We start from the raw sequence: 16,673 nt of genomic DNA on the forward strand, positions 1-16,673 counted from the left end.
ATCAGAATTGCATTTTTAAAAGTTACTCTGGCTTCAATTTGGAGAATGGATTGAAAGGAAAAAAGAATGACTCAAGGCAAACCATTTAGGGAACTGTTGCTCCCAACTCTAAGTGAGAGATGATGGAATAATAATACAAAGTATACATGAGTTATAGTAAATGAATGCTGTATCAAGTGTACAAATTACAAGAGTAAAGGCAAAGGTAAGACACAGGGAAAGGTTCTACTGAGGTTATGCCTTTACTGTATCCTAGCAAATGGACGGCGGAAACAGGATATATAAAATATCATGATGTGAAAAAGTACAGCAATTATGTAACTACAAAAAACAGTAATGGTATCCAAGATGAAGTATTGAAAATTAGAATAAAGGAGGGAAACAGAACTTCTATTTACTCTTATTTATGTTTTCTAAAAAAAAATGCTATATAGATACCAAATATATAAGTTGACAGAAATTCATAAATACATATGAAGTTCATGCTCAGTATCTTTTTTTAACTGATAGGGTGTGTATTCAAAAAGTTTGGAGTCCACTGGTCTAAGATGAAGGTGCCCAGGTGGTGGGGAGAAAAGATTCCAATATGGAACACTGGAAAGGAACCAGACCATAATGTTTAGACTTTATTCTGTGTGCAATGAAAAAATATTTAAAAGATTTCATCAGAACAATAACCTGATCAGGCTTGCATTTCAGGGAGACCACTCTAGCATCAAAGCGAGGGAGGCCTATGGAAAACAAAATAAAGTAATTGCAAGAGTCTAGACAAGAAGTGATCACAGTCTAAATTAAGTCACTGGAACTGCAGAGGTGAAGGCAATTTTAAGAATTCAGGTCATAGAATGTAGTGATAATTAGAATAGGAGATAAAGAGGTTAAGACTCTCAGGTTTCCAGCTTAGGGGCAGTATGTCTGGGTTGAGAAATGGAGAAGAAAAGGGGTGCTTTGTTTTTCAATGTCTTTTTAAGAGGAGGTAGGATAAGCACTTTGGACACAGATTTTCAAATGTCTCCTGACTATCCCGGCTTCTTAGCTGGAAATGCAGATCTGAAAAATATACTAGACATCTAGATTGTAGAACTAGACTGAGGAATCATCAGAGTACGGTGGATAGTGAAAAGTATTATAGAGCACCAGAACGTCCTGTGTCCACGTTTAAAAATGGGAGGTTGGGGGAGCCCAGGATAAAACTAAGCACCCCTTTTCTCCTCCATTTCTTAACCCAGACATGTTGCTCCTAAGCCAGAAATTTGAGTCTATTTAATAAACATATCTCTGTATCCCATCTCCTAATTATCACTAAATTCTATAATCTGAATTCTTAAGCTTGCTCTCACCTCCCCAGTTCCGTCTGATTCCTATCAAAACACGCCTGCAGCTGAGTACTGGAGAGTAGATGCCGCACTCTTAAAACGGACATTTCACCAGCCTCTTGCCCATCCTTCACCTGCTAAGAACTGCACACATGCAGAAGCAAAGGATCAGGTCCTTCTCTGCCTCCGAGCGTTTGATCCCTTTAATTCATCGTTTTAAAACGCTGAAACAGACCGGCACTGTCCTAATCTGTGCCCAGTGACACAGCCTCCTGAAAGCCCAGCCTGGGTCAGGGGCTGATTGACTCCAGAAGGCTTCCCTCAACTGCTGTGTATCGGACATCTGCTGAAGAGCTCACAGCCACTACACAGCCGGCGTCTCGGGGCTCTGTAGTCAAATGATCCTGACTCCTACCTCGATATGACTAGCGGCCACGCTGCCGAAGGAAAAGAGCAACACCGCTGTAAAGGCAGTCGCAGCCCGGCTGAGGCAGTAGGAGACCGCCATGTTTGCCGGCTTCAGACTTCCCGCACCTGAAGGGGCGGAGGGAGTGCCGTAAAGCAGCCCGGCGAGTTTTTGCGACCCCATCCGCGCCTCCTTCGGGCGGCCCTCGAAGGCGTCAGAAGTCCGCGCTGCCGTCGACCTAGAAGGTCCCGGCTAGCTGGGACAAGGCAGACCCAGGATATCGACCTTTTATCTTTAACCGCATTTTCAGTTTGGAAGGTGTAAAATAGGTATAACATTTAAGAAAAAATTTTGAAGGGTGAGCGGAGGGAAAACCCGTGACTCCTCAAACTTTAAAAAGTTGTTTCTCTTTTCCCTTTTTTTTCTTTTTTTTTTTTTTTAGAGTGATGCTTATTCTTTGAAAATAGGAAGTTGGATGTGGTGGGGAAAACAAGCGTTTTAGCACAAAAAGATTAATTGGATAAACTATAAATGGAAAATATGGGTGCAATTCAGAGGCTTGGGGTCTATTACATAGTGAAAGAATGAACATGGGGAAGCTAGTTAAGTTTTTGTTTCTTAAGTATCTTCTGTAATTATGGAACTAAAGCTTATCTGGAAGAGACACAGCACGTGTATATATATGATCCACCATTTTTATTATGTGCATTCAGTTTTAAGTTCTGCATTTCATCTTTAAGCTCTGCATTTCATATACTATGACATAAACGTTTCCATGCTGCTTCATAATCCTCACGATTTTAACATTTAATGGCGAGATAAAATTCCATCCATTATTGATTCCTCAGCCAAAGTAATTGTGCCTCTACTGTACAATGCAAAGGTTTTAAGTTTTACTATGAAAATAATATTATAAAGAGTATCTTTTGTATGTTTCGCTTTTTACACCTGTTGCATTATTTTGTTTGGATAATTTTCCTGAAATAGGAACTTGGAGTCTAAATATTCAAAAATATTTTAATAACTATCAATGAAGTTACTTTCTAAAATGAACACTGATAGTGCTATCAGGATACACAACCTAACGCCAAATCATACCATGTTTTTCCTTTAAATTCTTTGGTATCAAATGTTACTCCAGGTTACTATACTTGTAGTTCTTTAGTTACTGTCAAGAGCTGATGTTTTTCTTGTGTTCCTAAACTATCTTGTGTTTCTAAACTATCAGTTCTAACTAAAGAACTGATGTAAATTCTTTGTTTATATATTTATGTTTTGCATGTGAATTTGAATAATATATTTACAAAGAAGTAACATTAGCTTTTGCCATATTTTATGCTATTGCTTTTCCCATTCTCTTGTCTCTCTTTCCCCTTTCATTGACTTCTTTTGCTGTGGTACTTTCTGAGAGGTTTAATGCTATGTAGTCAAATTTAGATTTTGCTATTATGTGAATCCTAAAAGTGAACGCACTGCCAGAATATCTTTCATTTATTCATTAATTCAGCAGATATCTATTGGATGCTGATGATTATGAAAAAAAAGTAGCAAAGTTAAGAAGCCATGTTTGCTCATTTTGTTCCCTTGCCAGCAATATTTCACAAAGCCCCTGACTTACTGACTATGAGCAGCCTGGTGGAAGAATGGCCTGAAGACCATAAGCAGGATAGGGAACAGATTATCATATCTCTTGCCTGAACCACTGAATTTTTACAAAAGGTAAGTTTAGTGATCCTAGCCTTTGCCTCTTCCCATACATAAGATAATGTCTGACAGGATTTTTTTTTTTTTTTTTTGAGACGGAGTTTCGCTCTTGTTACCCAGGCTGGAGTGCAATGGTGCAGTCTTGGCTCACCACAACCTCCACCTCCTGGGTTCAGGCAATTCTCCTACCTCAGCCTCCAGAGTAGCTGCAATTACAGGCACGTGCCACCATGCCCAGCTAATTTTTTTTGTATTTTTAGTAGAGACGGGGTTTCACCATGTTGACCAGGATGGTCTCGATCTCTTGACCTCGTGATCCACCCGCCTCTGCCTCCCAAAGTGCTGGGATTACAGGCTTGAGCCACTGCGCGTCTGACAGGATTAATGATTATGCCTCAAATTCATGACCAGATGTAACTTGATACCCACACTTTGATGAGACTTCACTTGTATTAATCCATCTTCATACTGCTATGAAGAAATACCTGAGACTGAGTAATTTATAAAGAAAAAGGCTTAACGGACTCACAGTTCCACATGACTGGGGAGGCCTCACAGTCATGGCAGAAGGCAAAGGAGGAACAAAGGCACATCTTACATAGCAGCAGACAAGACAGCATGTGCAGAGAAACTACCCTTTATAAAACCATTGGGAGGCCAAACACGGTGGCTAACACCTGTAATCCCAGCACTTTGGGAGGCCAAGGCAAGCAGATTATCTGAGGTCAGGCATTCAAGACGAGCCTGGCCAACATGGCAAAACCCATCTCTACTAAAAATACAAAAATAAGCTGGGTGTGGTAGTGTATGCCTGTAATCCCAGCTACTTGGGAGGCTGAGGCAGGAGAATCACTTGAAGTCAGGAGGCAGAGGTTCCAGTGAGCCCAGATCATGCCACTGCACTCCAGCCTGGGTAAAAGAGCCACACTTCATCTCAAAAAGAAATAAAATAAAATAAATAAATAAAACCACAGGAGCTAGTGAGAACTTACTATTATGACAATAATTGGTGATAAACTCAGAGCACTAGTTTAGTATGTCTTAGAAGGATCTCAAGTGCTCCCCCATCCACCCACTCTTACCTACCCCTTCACCCTCCCGTTTCATGCCCACAAGATCAACAAGATTATGCACATAATAAAAGTGTTTGGAGCCAGAGCTCCAGGCCAACAGCATGAGGGTAATCTGACCCATGATTAAATTAGCTCCCACTGGGTCTTTCCCTTGACAGTTGGGGGTTATGAGAGCTACAATTCAAGATGAGATTTGGGTGGGAACACAGTGAAACCATATCATTTCCCCCTCCCTACCCCTCCCATATCTCATGTCCTCACATTTCAATACCAATCATGCTTTCTCAACAGTCTCCCAAAGTCTTAACTCATTTCAGCATTAACTCAGAAGTCCACAGTCCAAAGTCTCTTCTGAGACAAGGCAAGTCCATTCTGCCTATGAGCCTGTAAAATCAAAAGTAAGCTAATTACTTCCTAAATACAATGGGGTTACAGACATTGGGTAAATAACACCCATTCCATATGAGAGAAATAGGCCAGAATGAAGGGACTATAGGGCCCATGCAAGTCCAAAATCCAGCAGGGAAGTCAAATCTTAAAGCTCCAAAATGATCTTTGACTCCATGTATCACGTCCAGGTCACTTTGATGCAAGAGGTAGGTTGCTATGGTCTTGGGCAGCTCCACCCCTATGGTGGCTCTGCAGGATACAGCCTTCCTTCCCAGCTGCTTTCACAGACTGGCAGTAAGTGTCTCTAGCTTTTTCAAGCATACAGTGTAAGCTATTGGTGGATCTATTATTCTGGGGTCTTCTCACAGCTCCAGTGGGCACCGCCCCAGTGGGGACTCTGTATGGGGGATTCCACCCTACATTTCCCTTCTGCATTGCCCTAGCAGAGGTCCTGCATGAGGGCCCTGACCCTGCATCACACCTCTGCCTGGACATCTGGGTGTTTCCATACATTCTCTGAAATCTAGGCAGGGTTCTGAAACCTCAGTTATTGACATCTGTGCACCCATAGACCCAATACCATGTGTGAGCAGCCTGAGACTGCACAAAACAGTCCTGGGCCCAGCCCTCAAAACCCATTTTTCCTCCTAGGCCTCCAGGCTTGTGATGGGAGGGACCACCTCAAAGACCTCTTACATGCCCTGGAGACATTTTCCCCATTGTCTTGGTCATTAACATTTGGCTCCTTGTTACTTATGCAAGTTTCTGCAGCAGGCTTGAATTTCTTTCGAGAAAATGGGTTTTTCTTCTCTCTCACATCATCAGGCTGCAAGTGTTCCAAACTTTTATTCTCTGCTTCCTCTTGAACACTTTGTTATAACTGACCCTCACAGTAAATCATGCCACAAAGTCTATCCATGCCATTTTTAATGCTGTTCTACAACTGAATGACAACTTAAGATTGACCCTACTGAATCTAGGATTACAATTACATCACTCTTCATTCTTGCCTCCTCTTCTTACCTATATCCCTTCCATGTCTTCTTTTTGCTTCTCTTTTTCTCTCTGCTTCCTTATGCACCAAGAACACAATTGTATTATTCATTCACTCAATGAATATTTATTAAACACGAACTATGTACCGGGTATTGTGCTAGGCACCAGCAATACAGGAGAGTGCAAAAATTGAACAAGTTCCTGGCCTTACAGAGCTCACACACAGTCTAGGGGAGCCAGACATTAATAATAGAAGCTTTTATACAAATATGAAAGTCCAATAGGAGAGTTCCCTGATCCTAGTCAGGGATCCAACCATTTAAGAAAAATCAGAATAAGTTTCGCTGAGGAAATGAGCCCAGCTGAAATGGATGAGTTAATAAGGCAGTTATGGAGAAGAGGGAGAAGCTTTCGAGGCAGAGGAAACAGCTTTTCCAAAGACCTGCGGCAGAACAGAGCTTGGCTTATTAGAGGAACTTTGAGAATTACATTGGTCTTGCAGTTCAGAGAACAAAGGGGAGAGTGCTACAAGATGAGGCTGGGTTGCTAAGCAGGTGCCACCTCCCTCCAAGGACTTGTGGGTCATGTTAGATTCAGGGCTGTATTTTAAAGGCAAAAGAAAGCCTCCCAATGGGAAAGACTATGCTGCTTTCAATGAGGAGAATTGGGGAGAGCTGTAGGTTCAGCATTTAAAAGGCCATTGCAACAGTCCAGGCAATGATAGCTTAGACCAGAGTGTAAAGAGTGGAGATGATGAAAAGTGAAGGGAACCGATAGGAATTTTAGAATTACAACCCAAAGAACGTGGTGATGGATTGTATTTGGGAAGTAAGAGAGAGGACAATTTCAAGGACAACTTTTAAATATCCGGCTTGTACAACTGAATGCATGGCAGTGCCATTTTTTGAAACATAGGAACCACAGGAAGTGGAGCAGGTTTAGGATTTATATACAAGTGAAGTCTGGTTTAAATATTTATCCAGAGTAATTTGAAAGACAAACTTACATAAACCTATTATAAATACTTTTGTGACTACTAAGTAAATGTTAGAAAATGAGTGGAAAAGACATTTAATCAGGATAAGAACATAGACCCTGAGAGAGATTTTACAATGTATTTTATACTATATAGTTTAGTTGCTACAGGCAAGTCTGTTTGCTACAAAAATCTGTGCCAAAACTGTTTTATGGAAGCATTTTATATCTAACAGTCACAGTGTTTTTGGGGGCTGGGCACAGTGGCACACACCTGTAATCTGAGCACTTTGGGAGGCCAAGGTGGATGGATCACTTGAGTTCAGGAGTTCGAGACCAGCCTGGCCAACATGGTGAAACTCTGTCTCTACTAAAAATACAAAAATTAGCCAGGTCTGGTGGCAGGTTCCTGTAATCCTAGCTACTCCAGAGGCTGAGACATGAGAATCATTTGAAATTGGGAGGCAGAAGCCACAGTGAACCAAGTTTGTGTCACTGCATTCCAGCCAGGGTGATTAAAGCAAAACTGGATCTCCAGGAGGAAAAAAAAAAAAAAAAAACCTGTTTTCAGGGCAAGGTAAAATTCAATAAAAGGAAATTAAATATATAATAAAATACAAATAGAAAAAAAGTAATTAAAGCAAAAGGGCTTTCACTCTAGTGTATTTATACCACTTCCTTGTATTTATATGTGTTTTCTGTCATGATCTTGATATTGCACCACCTTAAATTCCTTTTCAGTTTGGCCTGAAATACTTTTCTTCCTTCCTTCCAGTGAGCCATTTAACAATAGTTTGTTATTCTGCTGTAATCCATTTCCATCTCATGACCTTCTGATTAGCTTCAGACTAAGCAATAATAACATTGCTTCAATGCAAGAATAGAGCAACTGCCCTTCAAAGTCTCAGTTTTAGAAATCCTGTGATATCATAAAATGCCATAATGACCTGGACATAAAGTCATGTCAAATGCTTTAGCAATGTAAAACTTGCTGTCTCATTAATAGTGTAGTCCTCCGTTGTTAAACGAGAAGCCACCAGCTCCGTTGGCACAAAGCTAATCAATAGAGAGTTTAGTTCCACATGAAGGCTGAGAATTTTCTACAAGTACAATTAATTTTATTCAATTGATTTTTCTTCAGTTGTACATTGATTTTATTTATCAAGCATCTGTGACACTCTGAAATCCCAGGGACATTTAGGAAATATTTTAATCATACCACATATTATAAAATATGGGACATCCTGAAAGATCTCTCTTAGGAAGATATTAGAATAGTGGAAAGGGTAGGAAGAAATGTGTCCATTTTATAGAAAATTGCTAGAAGTGTACCATCGCAGGCAAAATAATGGCTCCCTAAAGATGTCTATGTCCTAATCCCTAGAACTTGTGAATATGTTACCTTATATGACAAAAGGGACTTTGTAGATGTATTGAAGTAAAGATATTGGGATGAGGAGATAATAAGGAATTATCTGGATAGGCCCAATGTAATCACAGGGATTCTTATAAGAGGAGGACAAGGAGGTCAGAGAAGACAAACAGATCTGAAGACCAAACCAGTGGTCAAAGTGATGAAGGGCCATAAAGAAGGCATGTGAGTCACTTCTAGAGATTGGAAAAGACAAGGAATCGAATTTTCTCTGAGAGCGTACAGAAGGAACACAGCTCTAACAACCCATTTTGGACTTCAGACCTTCAGAGGTGCCAGATAATACATTTGCTTTGTTTCAAGCTACTAAATTTGTGGTTATTTATTATGGCAGCAATAGGAAACTGATACAGGGACCTCAGCTGTTACCTTCTAGAGGTTTGGAAAAGAAGATCAGGGTTGAAGAGGACTTTTATTCTCCATTCTTCATGTTATTTGAACTTTTATCATGGTTATATTGATTTTATCATGAATTTATATTGGTTTTATCATGATTTATATTGCTTCTTAAATAAAAATGTAGCTAATATTAAATGAAAAGATAGGGTAGAAAATTGTATAGAGGGTAATTTCTCAACCATGAAAAAATAGAACAAAATAAGCAGGAATCTTACTAAAATGTTATCAAGTTGTTTTTCCTGAGTATTAAGAGTGCACATGTTCTATTTTCATTTATCCTCTGAGTCACTCAAGTTATTCATTAAGCATCTACTCTGCTAAAGAATGTGATAGGAACTGAGAATGCAGAGGGGAATAAGAGAGACACAATCTCTGCCCTCATGGAACAAGGCAGATTAAACATGATCAGACAAATTATTAATTAATTATATTGTAATAAGTTTAACATAGGCAAAATACAGGCTGAAATCATCATACGCTAGGGCAACATAACAAAGTCAGGGAATGCTTTCTTAAAGAATTTCAGCTTGAAATTAAAAGATAAATGAGAAATTTCCAGTCAGAGACAGGATATAAAATTTTTTACAAAGAGCATGTACCCACCTTTTATCAGGAGAAAAATGAACATTTTAAATGATTTTTGAAGAAATAACTAACATTTCTTTCTCTTTTTATATCTGGTAACAGCAGCTGCTCAGTACTGAAAATGGTCTGCTCTCTCTGCTTGATTTAGCCAAATTCAGTTTAATGATCAGACATTTTTTTCTCTTATTCAAACTCTTCAGGCAAATGAAATATTTAAGTGAATAAATTGAAGCCACTAGACAAAAAAGTAAAATAATAATGGTTAAATATCTTCCTTATCCAGAGCTCACATTAGGAAACTATTAGATTTAATACCTTTTGGTTGTCAATCTATCTAAAAGAGCTTGTGACACACCCTTAATATTGATTGACCTTGACAAAAATAAGACCCAGTGTCTTTGCCAGTTGAAGTACTGTTTTTATCCATCCAAAACGAATTACTTTCAGCACAAAAACAGCGAGAATAACATCTCTGTAATAAATATTCACTACTGATTTCATAGTTAATGATTAACATCTCTAGAAGAAAAAAACAAAATAAAAAGAGTCTATTAATAAAAATCATGCCACCAAAAATCACTACATAAATAACATGTTAACAATTTAATTGATCCGTTTTGTTTGCTGCTGCTTGCTTTCCAGTACACTCATGTGTCGTAACACTTAGAGCTGTAATGTCCTTTAATGAAAAACAGAATAAATACGGTTATGTGTAACAAAAAATGCATCATTATGTATAATTGACTTACAATGTTAATGATATAATGAGAAGTTATATACTGTTTATGACAGAGATTACAAGGCAAATTGCAAATAGAAGAGACTGTAAACATATCAGTAAGAATGTCATGAAAAGGCCGGGCACGGTGGCTCACGCCTGTAATCCCAGCACTTTGGGAGGCCGAGGTGGGTGGATTGCGAGGTCAAGAGATCGAGACCATCCTGGTCAACATGGTGAAACCCCGTCTCTACTAAAAATACAAAAAGTTAGCTGGGCATGGTGGTGCGTGTCTGTAATCCCAGCTACTCAGGAGGCTGAGGCAGGAGAATTGCCTGGACCCAGGAGGCGGAAGTTGCGGTGAGCCGAGATCGCACCATTGCACTCCAGCCTGGGTAACAAGAGCTATACTCCGTCTCAAAAAAAAAAAAAAATAATAATGTCATGAAAATGGAAGGTATGAAGTTCAGATATTCTTGCTACAGATGCAGTAAAATATTTAGAATCTTTAGTTGGTTGAATCGTGTTCCCCCCAAATTCATGTATATCTAGAACCTCAGAATGTGACCAAATTTAATAATGGAGTGTTTGCAAATATGATCAAGGTAAGGATTAATATGAGATCATATTGAATTAGAGTGGGCCCTAAATCCAATATCTGGTGTCATTATAAGAGGAAGAAAGGACACGGATATAAACGGGGGGGAAAAAGGCCATGTAAAGATGGAGAAAATTATTGCAGTGATGCAACTACAAGCCAGAATGCCAAGGATTGCCAGAAGCAGGAAAGAAGCAAATAAAGATTTTTTTCCTAGAGCCTTCAGAGAGACCTGGCCTTGAAAACACCTTGATTTCAAACTTGTAGCCTCCAGAACTGAAATTCATTAATTTCCATTTTAAGCAATCTAATTTGCAATAATTTATATTGTAACACTAGGAAGCTAATATAGGATTTAACATAGCTATTTTCATAACCAGCAAATACTTTTTAGAATTATGCTATCTGCACTCATTCTTTCTTCCTCTTTAACCTCTTTTATGGTAAAAATAGAGATGGACAAAGAGAACAATTTGTTTTGTGATGTTTGTAACAATCGTATTTATTTGTGCAACAAAAATTTGAGCACTGAATGAGTTAGAATGTATGAGTAACAGAACCCCACTAAAAGTGACTTAAGGTATAAGGTTATTTAATAAACTGACAGGACTATCAGTCCGCTGAAAGGTTGTTTCAAAGTTGGTGTGCAAACGCAATGACTTCTTCAATGGCCCTCCTGCTCTGCCACCTCAGTACATTGGCTTTGGAATGCTGACTTGTTCCTCATGGTAGCAGAATGTCTGCTGATGCTCCAAATATTATATACTTGTCTTTTATCAAGGAACACATTCTTAGTGGCCTCCTAGAAGACAGCTTCTAATATTTGATTGTCCAGGATTTGGTCCCATGTCCATTTCCAGACCAGTCACTGACAAAGAGTACAGAATTGATAGGATTAGTCAAGATCAATCAGTTTGTCCAAGAGGGCAGGTAATGTTGCTTCAGGAAAGGAGTTAGGGTTCTTTGAACAAGGAAGAAAGAATTGCCAGGTTAAAAGATATGTTTATTTAATTTGAATAGGTGGAGCCAGATTGCTCTCTAAAAATAAATCTCCATAAACTCCCACCAGCAGTGCATGAGGATTTTATGTCCCCATACTTGGCATTTCTCTTTTTCCCCATTCTAATAGGGGGAGAGTGATACTTCATCATTTTAATACGCATTTATCTGATTACTAATACTTTTGCACATGTTTTCATATGCTTGTTACCTTTCAGATTTCCTCTTTCATTAATTATCTGTTCATATTGTTTACCCATTTTTATGTTGTGTTTTCTATCCCTTTTTTGGTCTATTTGCAGTGGTTCCTCACATAGTCCAGAATCTTTTCTTGGTTTTATAGATTTCAGATATGTTCTCCCCATCCTATCCGGTCTTTCAACTTTTTCTATGTTACCCTTCATTGAACAGGCATCCATTAATAAAATTAAAGTATCCATACCTCATGAAATTATTGTTAACTTTAAATATGATGATATATGTAAACCTCTTGGCCATAGTTTCAAGTACAAAGTAAGAACTCAATGAATAAATCTCAAATATTATTAATTATTATGATTGTTATTCATTTTACCCTGCCAATTCCAAAAGGATTGCAACTCTCTTTTGCTCCCATAACACCCTACATGTATTTCTATTGTGGCATCTGTCATATTATCTCTCACGGTGGACAGATTGAATTCTTTTTAGCCAAAGATATCAAAGGTCTTATTCATTAATCTTGTATTCCCATGACCTGGGACAATACTAAAACATACTTAATAAATGTTTGTTAAATAAATATACACACAAATGAGTTTTCAAAGAAATTTAATTAATGAAAAATACAAATTGGGGGAAAGAATAACTCTAGAAACCACAGAATAATTTTAGATTGAAACAATAAAATTGAAAATATTTTTAAAGACACACCTGGTGAAAGACTTATCTAAAATATACAAGGAACTTATAAAAGTCAACAATAAGAAAACAAACAACCTGATAAATAAGCAAAAGACCTGAACAGACACTTCACCAAAGAAGATCTACAGATGGCAAATTAGTATATGAAAATATGTTCAACATCATATGTTATTAGGGAAATGCAAATTAAAAGACCAATGTGATACCACACATACCTATCAAAATGATCTAAACACTGAAGTGCTAAACACTGAAAACATCAGATGCCAGCAGAATCTGGAACAACAGGAACTCTCATTCATTAATTGTAGGAATGCAAAATGCTACAGCTACATTGGAAGAGGATTTGGCTATTTCTTACATAGTTAAACATAATCTTACCATATAATCTAGCAATTGTGCTTTTTGGTATTTACCCAAATAAACTGAAAACTTATGTCCACATGAAACCTGTACACAGATACTCATAGCAGCTTTATTCATATTGCCAAAAGTCACAAGCAACCAAGATATCCTTTAGGAGCTGAATGGATAAATAAACTGTGGTACATCCAGATGATGGAATATTATTCAACACTAAAAATAAGTAACTATTAAGCCATGAAAAGACATAGATGGAATTTAGTGCATAATTACTAAGTGAAAGAAGCCAATCTAAAAAGGGTACACATTGTGTGGTTCCAACTATATGACATTCTGGGAAAGTCAAAACTATGGAGACAGTAAACAGATCAGTGGTTTCCAGGAGTTGGGTGTGAGAGAGGGATGAATAGGCAGAGGTCAAAGGATTTTTGAGGCAAGGAAAAAGTTCTGTATGATCCCACAATGGTGGATATATTTCATTATACTTGTTTTAAAATCTAGAGAATGTATAACTCCAAGAGTGAACCCCAATGTAGACTATGAACTTTGGGTTAAAATGATGTGTTCATCTAGGTTCATTGATTGTAACAAATCTACAGCTGTGATGAGGGATGCTGATGATGGAAATGGTTGTGCATGTGAGGCAGCAGGGAGAATAGTAACTCTGTACTTTTAGCTCAGTTTTGCTGTGAACATAAAACTGCTAAAAAAAAAAAAGTCTATTTAAAAACTGAAAGACACCAATAAAAAGTATAGATCACATGATTGTCACTAAAGAAATAGACAATTGGCAAGAACTAAATTCAGAGAATGAATCTTTTAAAAAAGTGACATGATGTATGAAAAAAAGCAATGTGAGTCTATTAGAAAAGTGGGGATATTTAAAAAGGTAACTATAGAATATATAATTTTATTTTTACTAAGTGTTCTTGTAACCCCTAACAAATATTTTTAACCATTTCTGCTAACAAACAACAAGATGGATGGATTTTAGTTGCAAATAAGCCAAGCAATTATATGGGGCAGTCAGTTGAAGTGAGAAGGAGAAAAGTAGAAGGGCATGGACTGTCCATGTGCATAATCATTACCTAGACCTTTAGTGTTTTCATGAGCCTAAAACTTCTGCCCAAATGTCACCATTTACTTGCAGAATTACACTCATTATTTTGTATAATTTCCTTGAACGTATATGAATGAGCAAATGTTCATCCTTCATGCTTAAGGAAGTAAGCGGTTTAAATTTTAATTTGATAGATTTAGGTTAAACATCAAAAAGAAATTCATAGCCATAATGTTTTTTTAAAGAGGTTGTGAACTACCCTAATGGTTTTGGCCTCTTGAGTTGTTATTTAAAATTATATGATTCTATGTGTATGTCTTAATCTTTCTATTTGTGGCTTTGGTATTCTTACTGTTTAAGGAGCATATCCAAAGTATGGGGCCCCTTCCAAGGACCCCAAGACCAAGAATCTTAACTAGAAGTATTTTTCTCAATTTTCTGTTTTAGAATTTCTAAACTTGAGCCTAATAATCTTACATATAATCACCCATAGATTACTATTTATAGAAGCCAATGCTGAATACAGAAGCAGTGGAGCTCCTCATAGGTCATTTGAGTCTGTTATGGCATAGTGGTTAAAAGGGCAGCCACTGGAGTAAGGACTGCTTGGGTTTTGGTCTAAGCTGATTATTACTAGTTTTGTCTCTTTGGTTATATAGTCTTTCTGAGCTTTGGTTTCCTCATATATAAAAGGGTAGTATTAAAAATGCCTATGTTATGATTTGAATGTGTCCCCCAAAGTTCACAAATTGGAAACTTGATTCCCAATGCAGTGGTGTTGAGAGTTCAAGTCCTAATGAGAGGTGTTTGGGTCATGGAAGCATTGTCCTCATGAGTGGATTAATGCAGTTATTGCAGGAATGGTTCATTATTGCAAGAATGTTCTCCTTATAAAAGGATGAGTTGAGCCACCTCTCACTCTCTCTTTCTTGCACCCTATCTTTGCTCTTCTGCGACGAATGATACAACCAAAAGCTTTTCACCAGATGCCAGCCTCTCAATCTTGAACTTCCCATCCTCCAGAACCATAAGCCAATACACTGCTGTTCATTATAAATTACCCAGTCTGTGGTATTCTGTTACAGCAGCACAAAATGGACTAAGACATCCTACTTCATAGAGTTATCATGAGATAATGCACATATACAAGCTAAAGACCTTAGCTCAGTGTCCAGTACATGCTGAGCACTCAGTTAATACTAGTTATCCTATTAGTTCATTCTCACATTGCTATAAAGTTACTACCTGAGACTGGGTAATTTATAAACAAAAGAGAGTTATTGACTCACAGTTCCACATGGCTGGGGAAGCCTCAGGAAACTTACAATCATGGCAGAAGGCAAAAGGAAAGCAAGGCATGTCTTACATGGCAGCAGGAGAGAGAGAGAGATCGGAGGGAACTGTCACTTTTAAACCATCAGCTCTCACAAGAACTCCCTCACTATCACAAAAACAGCATGGGGAAAAGCACTCCCATGATCCAATCACCTCCACCAGGTCCCTCCCCTCAACTTGGGGATTACAATTAGAGATAAGATTTGGTGGTGAAGCAGAGCCAACTATTTCAGTTATTATTTTCTTCTGTCCCCTATTGCCAGCCGCCTTCACTGTCTCTAGCAAGTTGGCTATCTTGTTCTCTGCCTGCCATACTAGAACACCACATTGCAAGTCTATGGGGGCAAAAATTATTCTGATAATCTGACTTACATCTGCACTGCAAAATTGACTTCCACTGCCTTCCTGAGTTTCAGTTTGATGATTTAAAAAATCATTTCTTTATGTTCTTGTTTTTCCCACAACATTGAGGAAATCTTTATAAAATTTATATTAACATTTCTAATATTTACATCAATGGAAACAACAAAATAAATAGAGCTAAGTTATAATTCACATGGCCAGACATCTCTGTTTGTATTAGCATATTTTGGCAAAAAAAATCCTAAAATTTTCATAAAAACGAGATCTTTCATAGACTTTCTAATTTTATCTGTCAGTTCTGATGAAAAAGCCTAATCTTTTCATATGTGATTTCAAAAGCTTTTTTTCTAATAAAAAACATATTGTTTTGAATAGAGAAGTTCCCATCAGTGAAAGATATGTAGGGCTATAATGTCACTTAATTTCTATCACTGCAGTCTTATAGTTTCAAAATATACAAAACAAAAATTAGTTCTTCAGGGCATCATTAAGTATAGAGGTCTCAGAACACGTTGAATGCATTTTTACTCCTTTTGTTTTGTGTCAGTACTACAAAATGAATATGAATGCTTTGTTTACATTTCTGTTCTCTTTACAGTTGGAGTTTTTATCATTTGAGATCAAAGTCAATTTTTCTCAACAAGTAACATAATTTTTAATCTCTCCATGTGGCACTCTTTTATTTTCTCCTCTTCTATAAAGGGATGTATAACTGTTCAAAAAAAGAGGTAGTAAGGCAATTAAGCCAGACTTAATAATTCAAGGACATAATTTTAAAAAGTTATCTAAAACTGACTTTGGACATCTTAGTAAAGACCCAAGTCAGGCAAGATAAAGTACTTTCTGGCTAACTACTATGTGCCAGGCTTCACAGTGAGCCCCAGGAATAAGAAACAGAACTGCACAGTTCTTCATTGCAAAGGCTCATTCTGCAGGAAGGGAGGCAGAGAGCAGCCTCTTGAATAAATAATTGTTTAATAAGGTTTTCGAGCCCTAACAGAGCTATATCTGAAGTCCTACTGGAATTCAGATAAATTGCTCATTCTAGTTAACCTCAC

General features: G+C 37.7%; 1 protein-coding gene across 2 annotated transcripts in view; it reads right to left on the reverse strand.

Annotated features, from left to right (window-relative positions):
• The window catches only part of PIGK (phosphatidylinositol glycan anchor biosynthesis class K), a 113,195-nt gene extending 111,344 nt beyond the window's left edge, over positions 1–1,851 (reverse strand). For both annotated transcript variants that reach the window (XM_003921396.3, XM_074381028.1), the window contains exon 1: positions 1,732–1,851. In XM_003921396.3, the coding sequence (XP_003921445.1) occupies positions 1,732–1,824 (93 nt within the window). In that variant the 5' untranslated portion in view covers positions 1,825–1,851. The remainder of the gene's footprint in view (positions 1–1,731) is intronic.
• Positions 1,852–16,673: the final 14,822 nt, after the last annotated feature.

The sequence above is a fragment of the Saimiri boliviensis genome, chromosome 11 (assembly GCF_048565385.1).
Source record: "Saimiri boliviensis isolate mSaiBol1 chromosome 11, mSaiBol1.pri, whole genome shotgun sequence".
In the NCBI taxonomy this organism is placed as follows: domain Eukaryota; kingdom Metazoa; phylum Chordata; class Mammalia; order Primates; family Cebidae; genus Saimiri; species Saimiri boliviensis.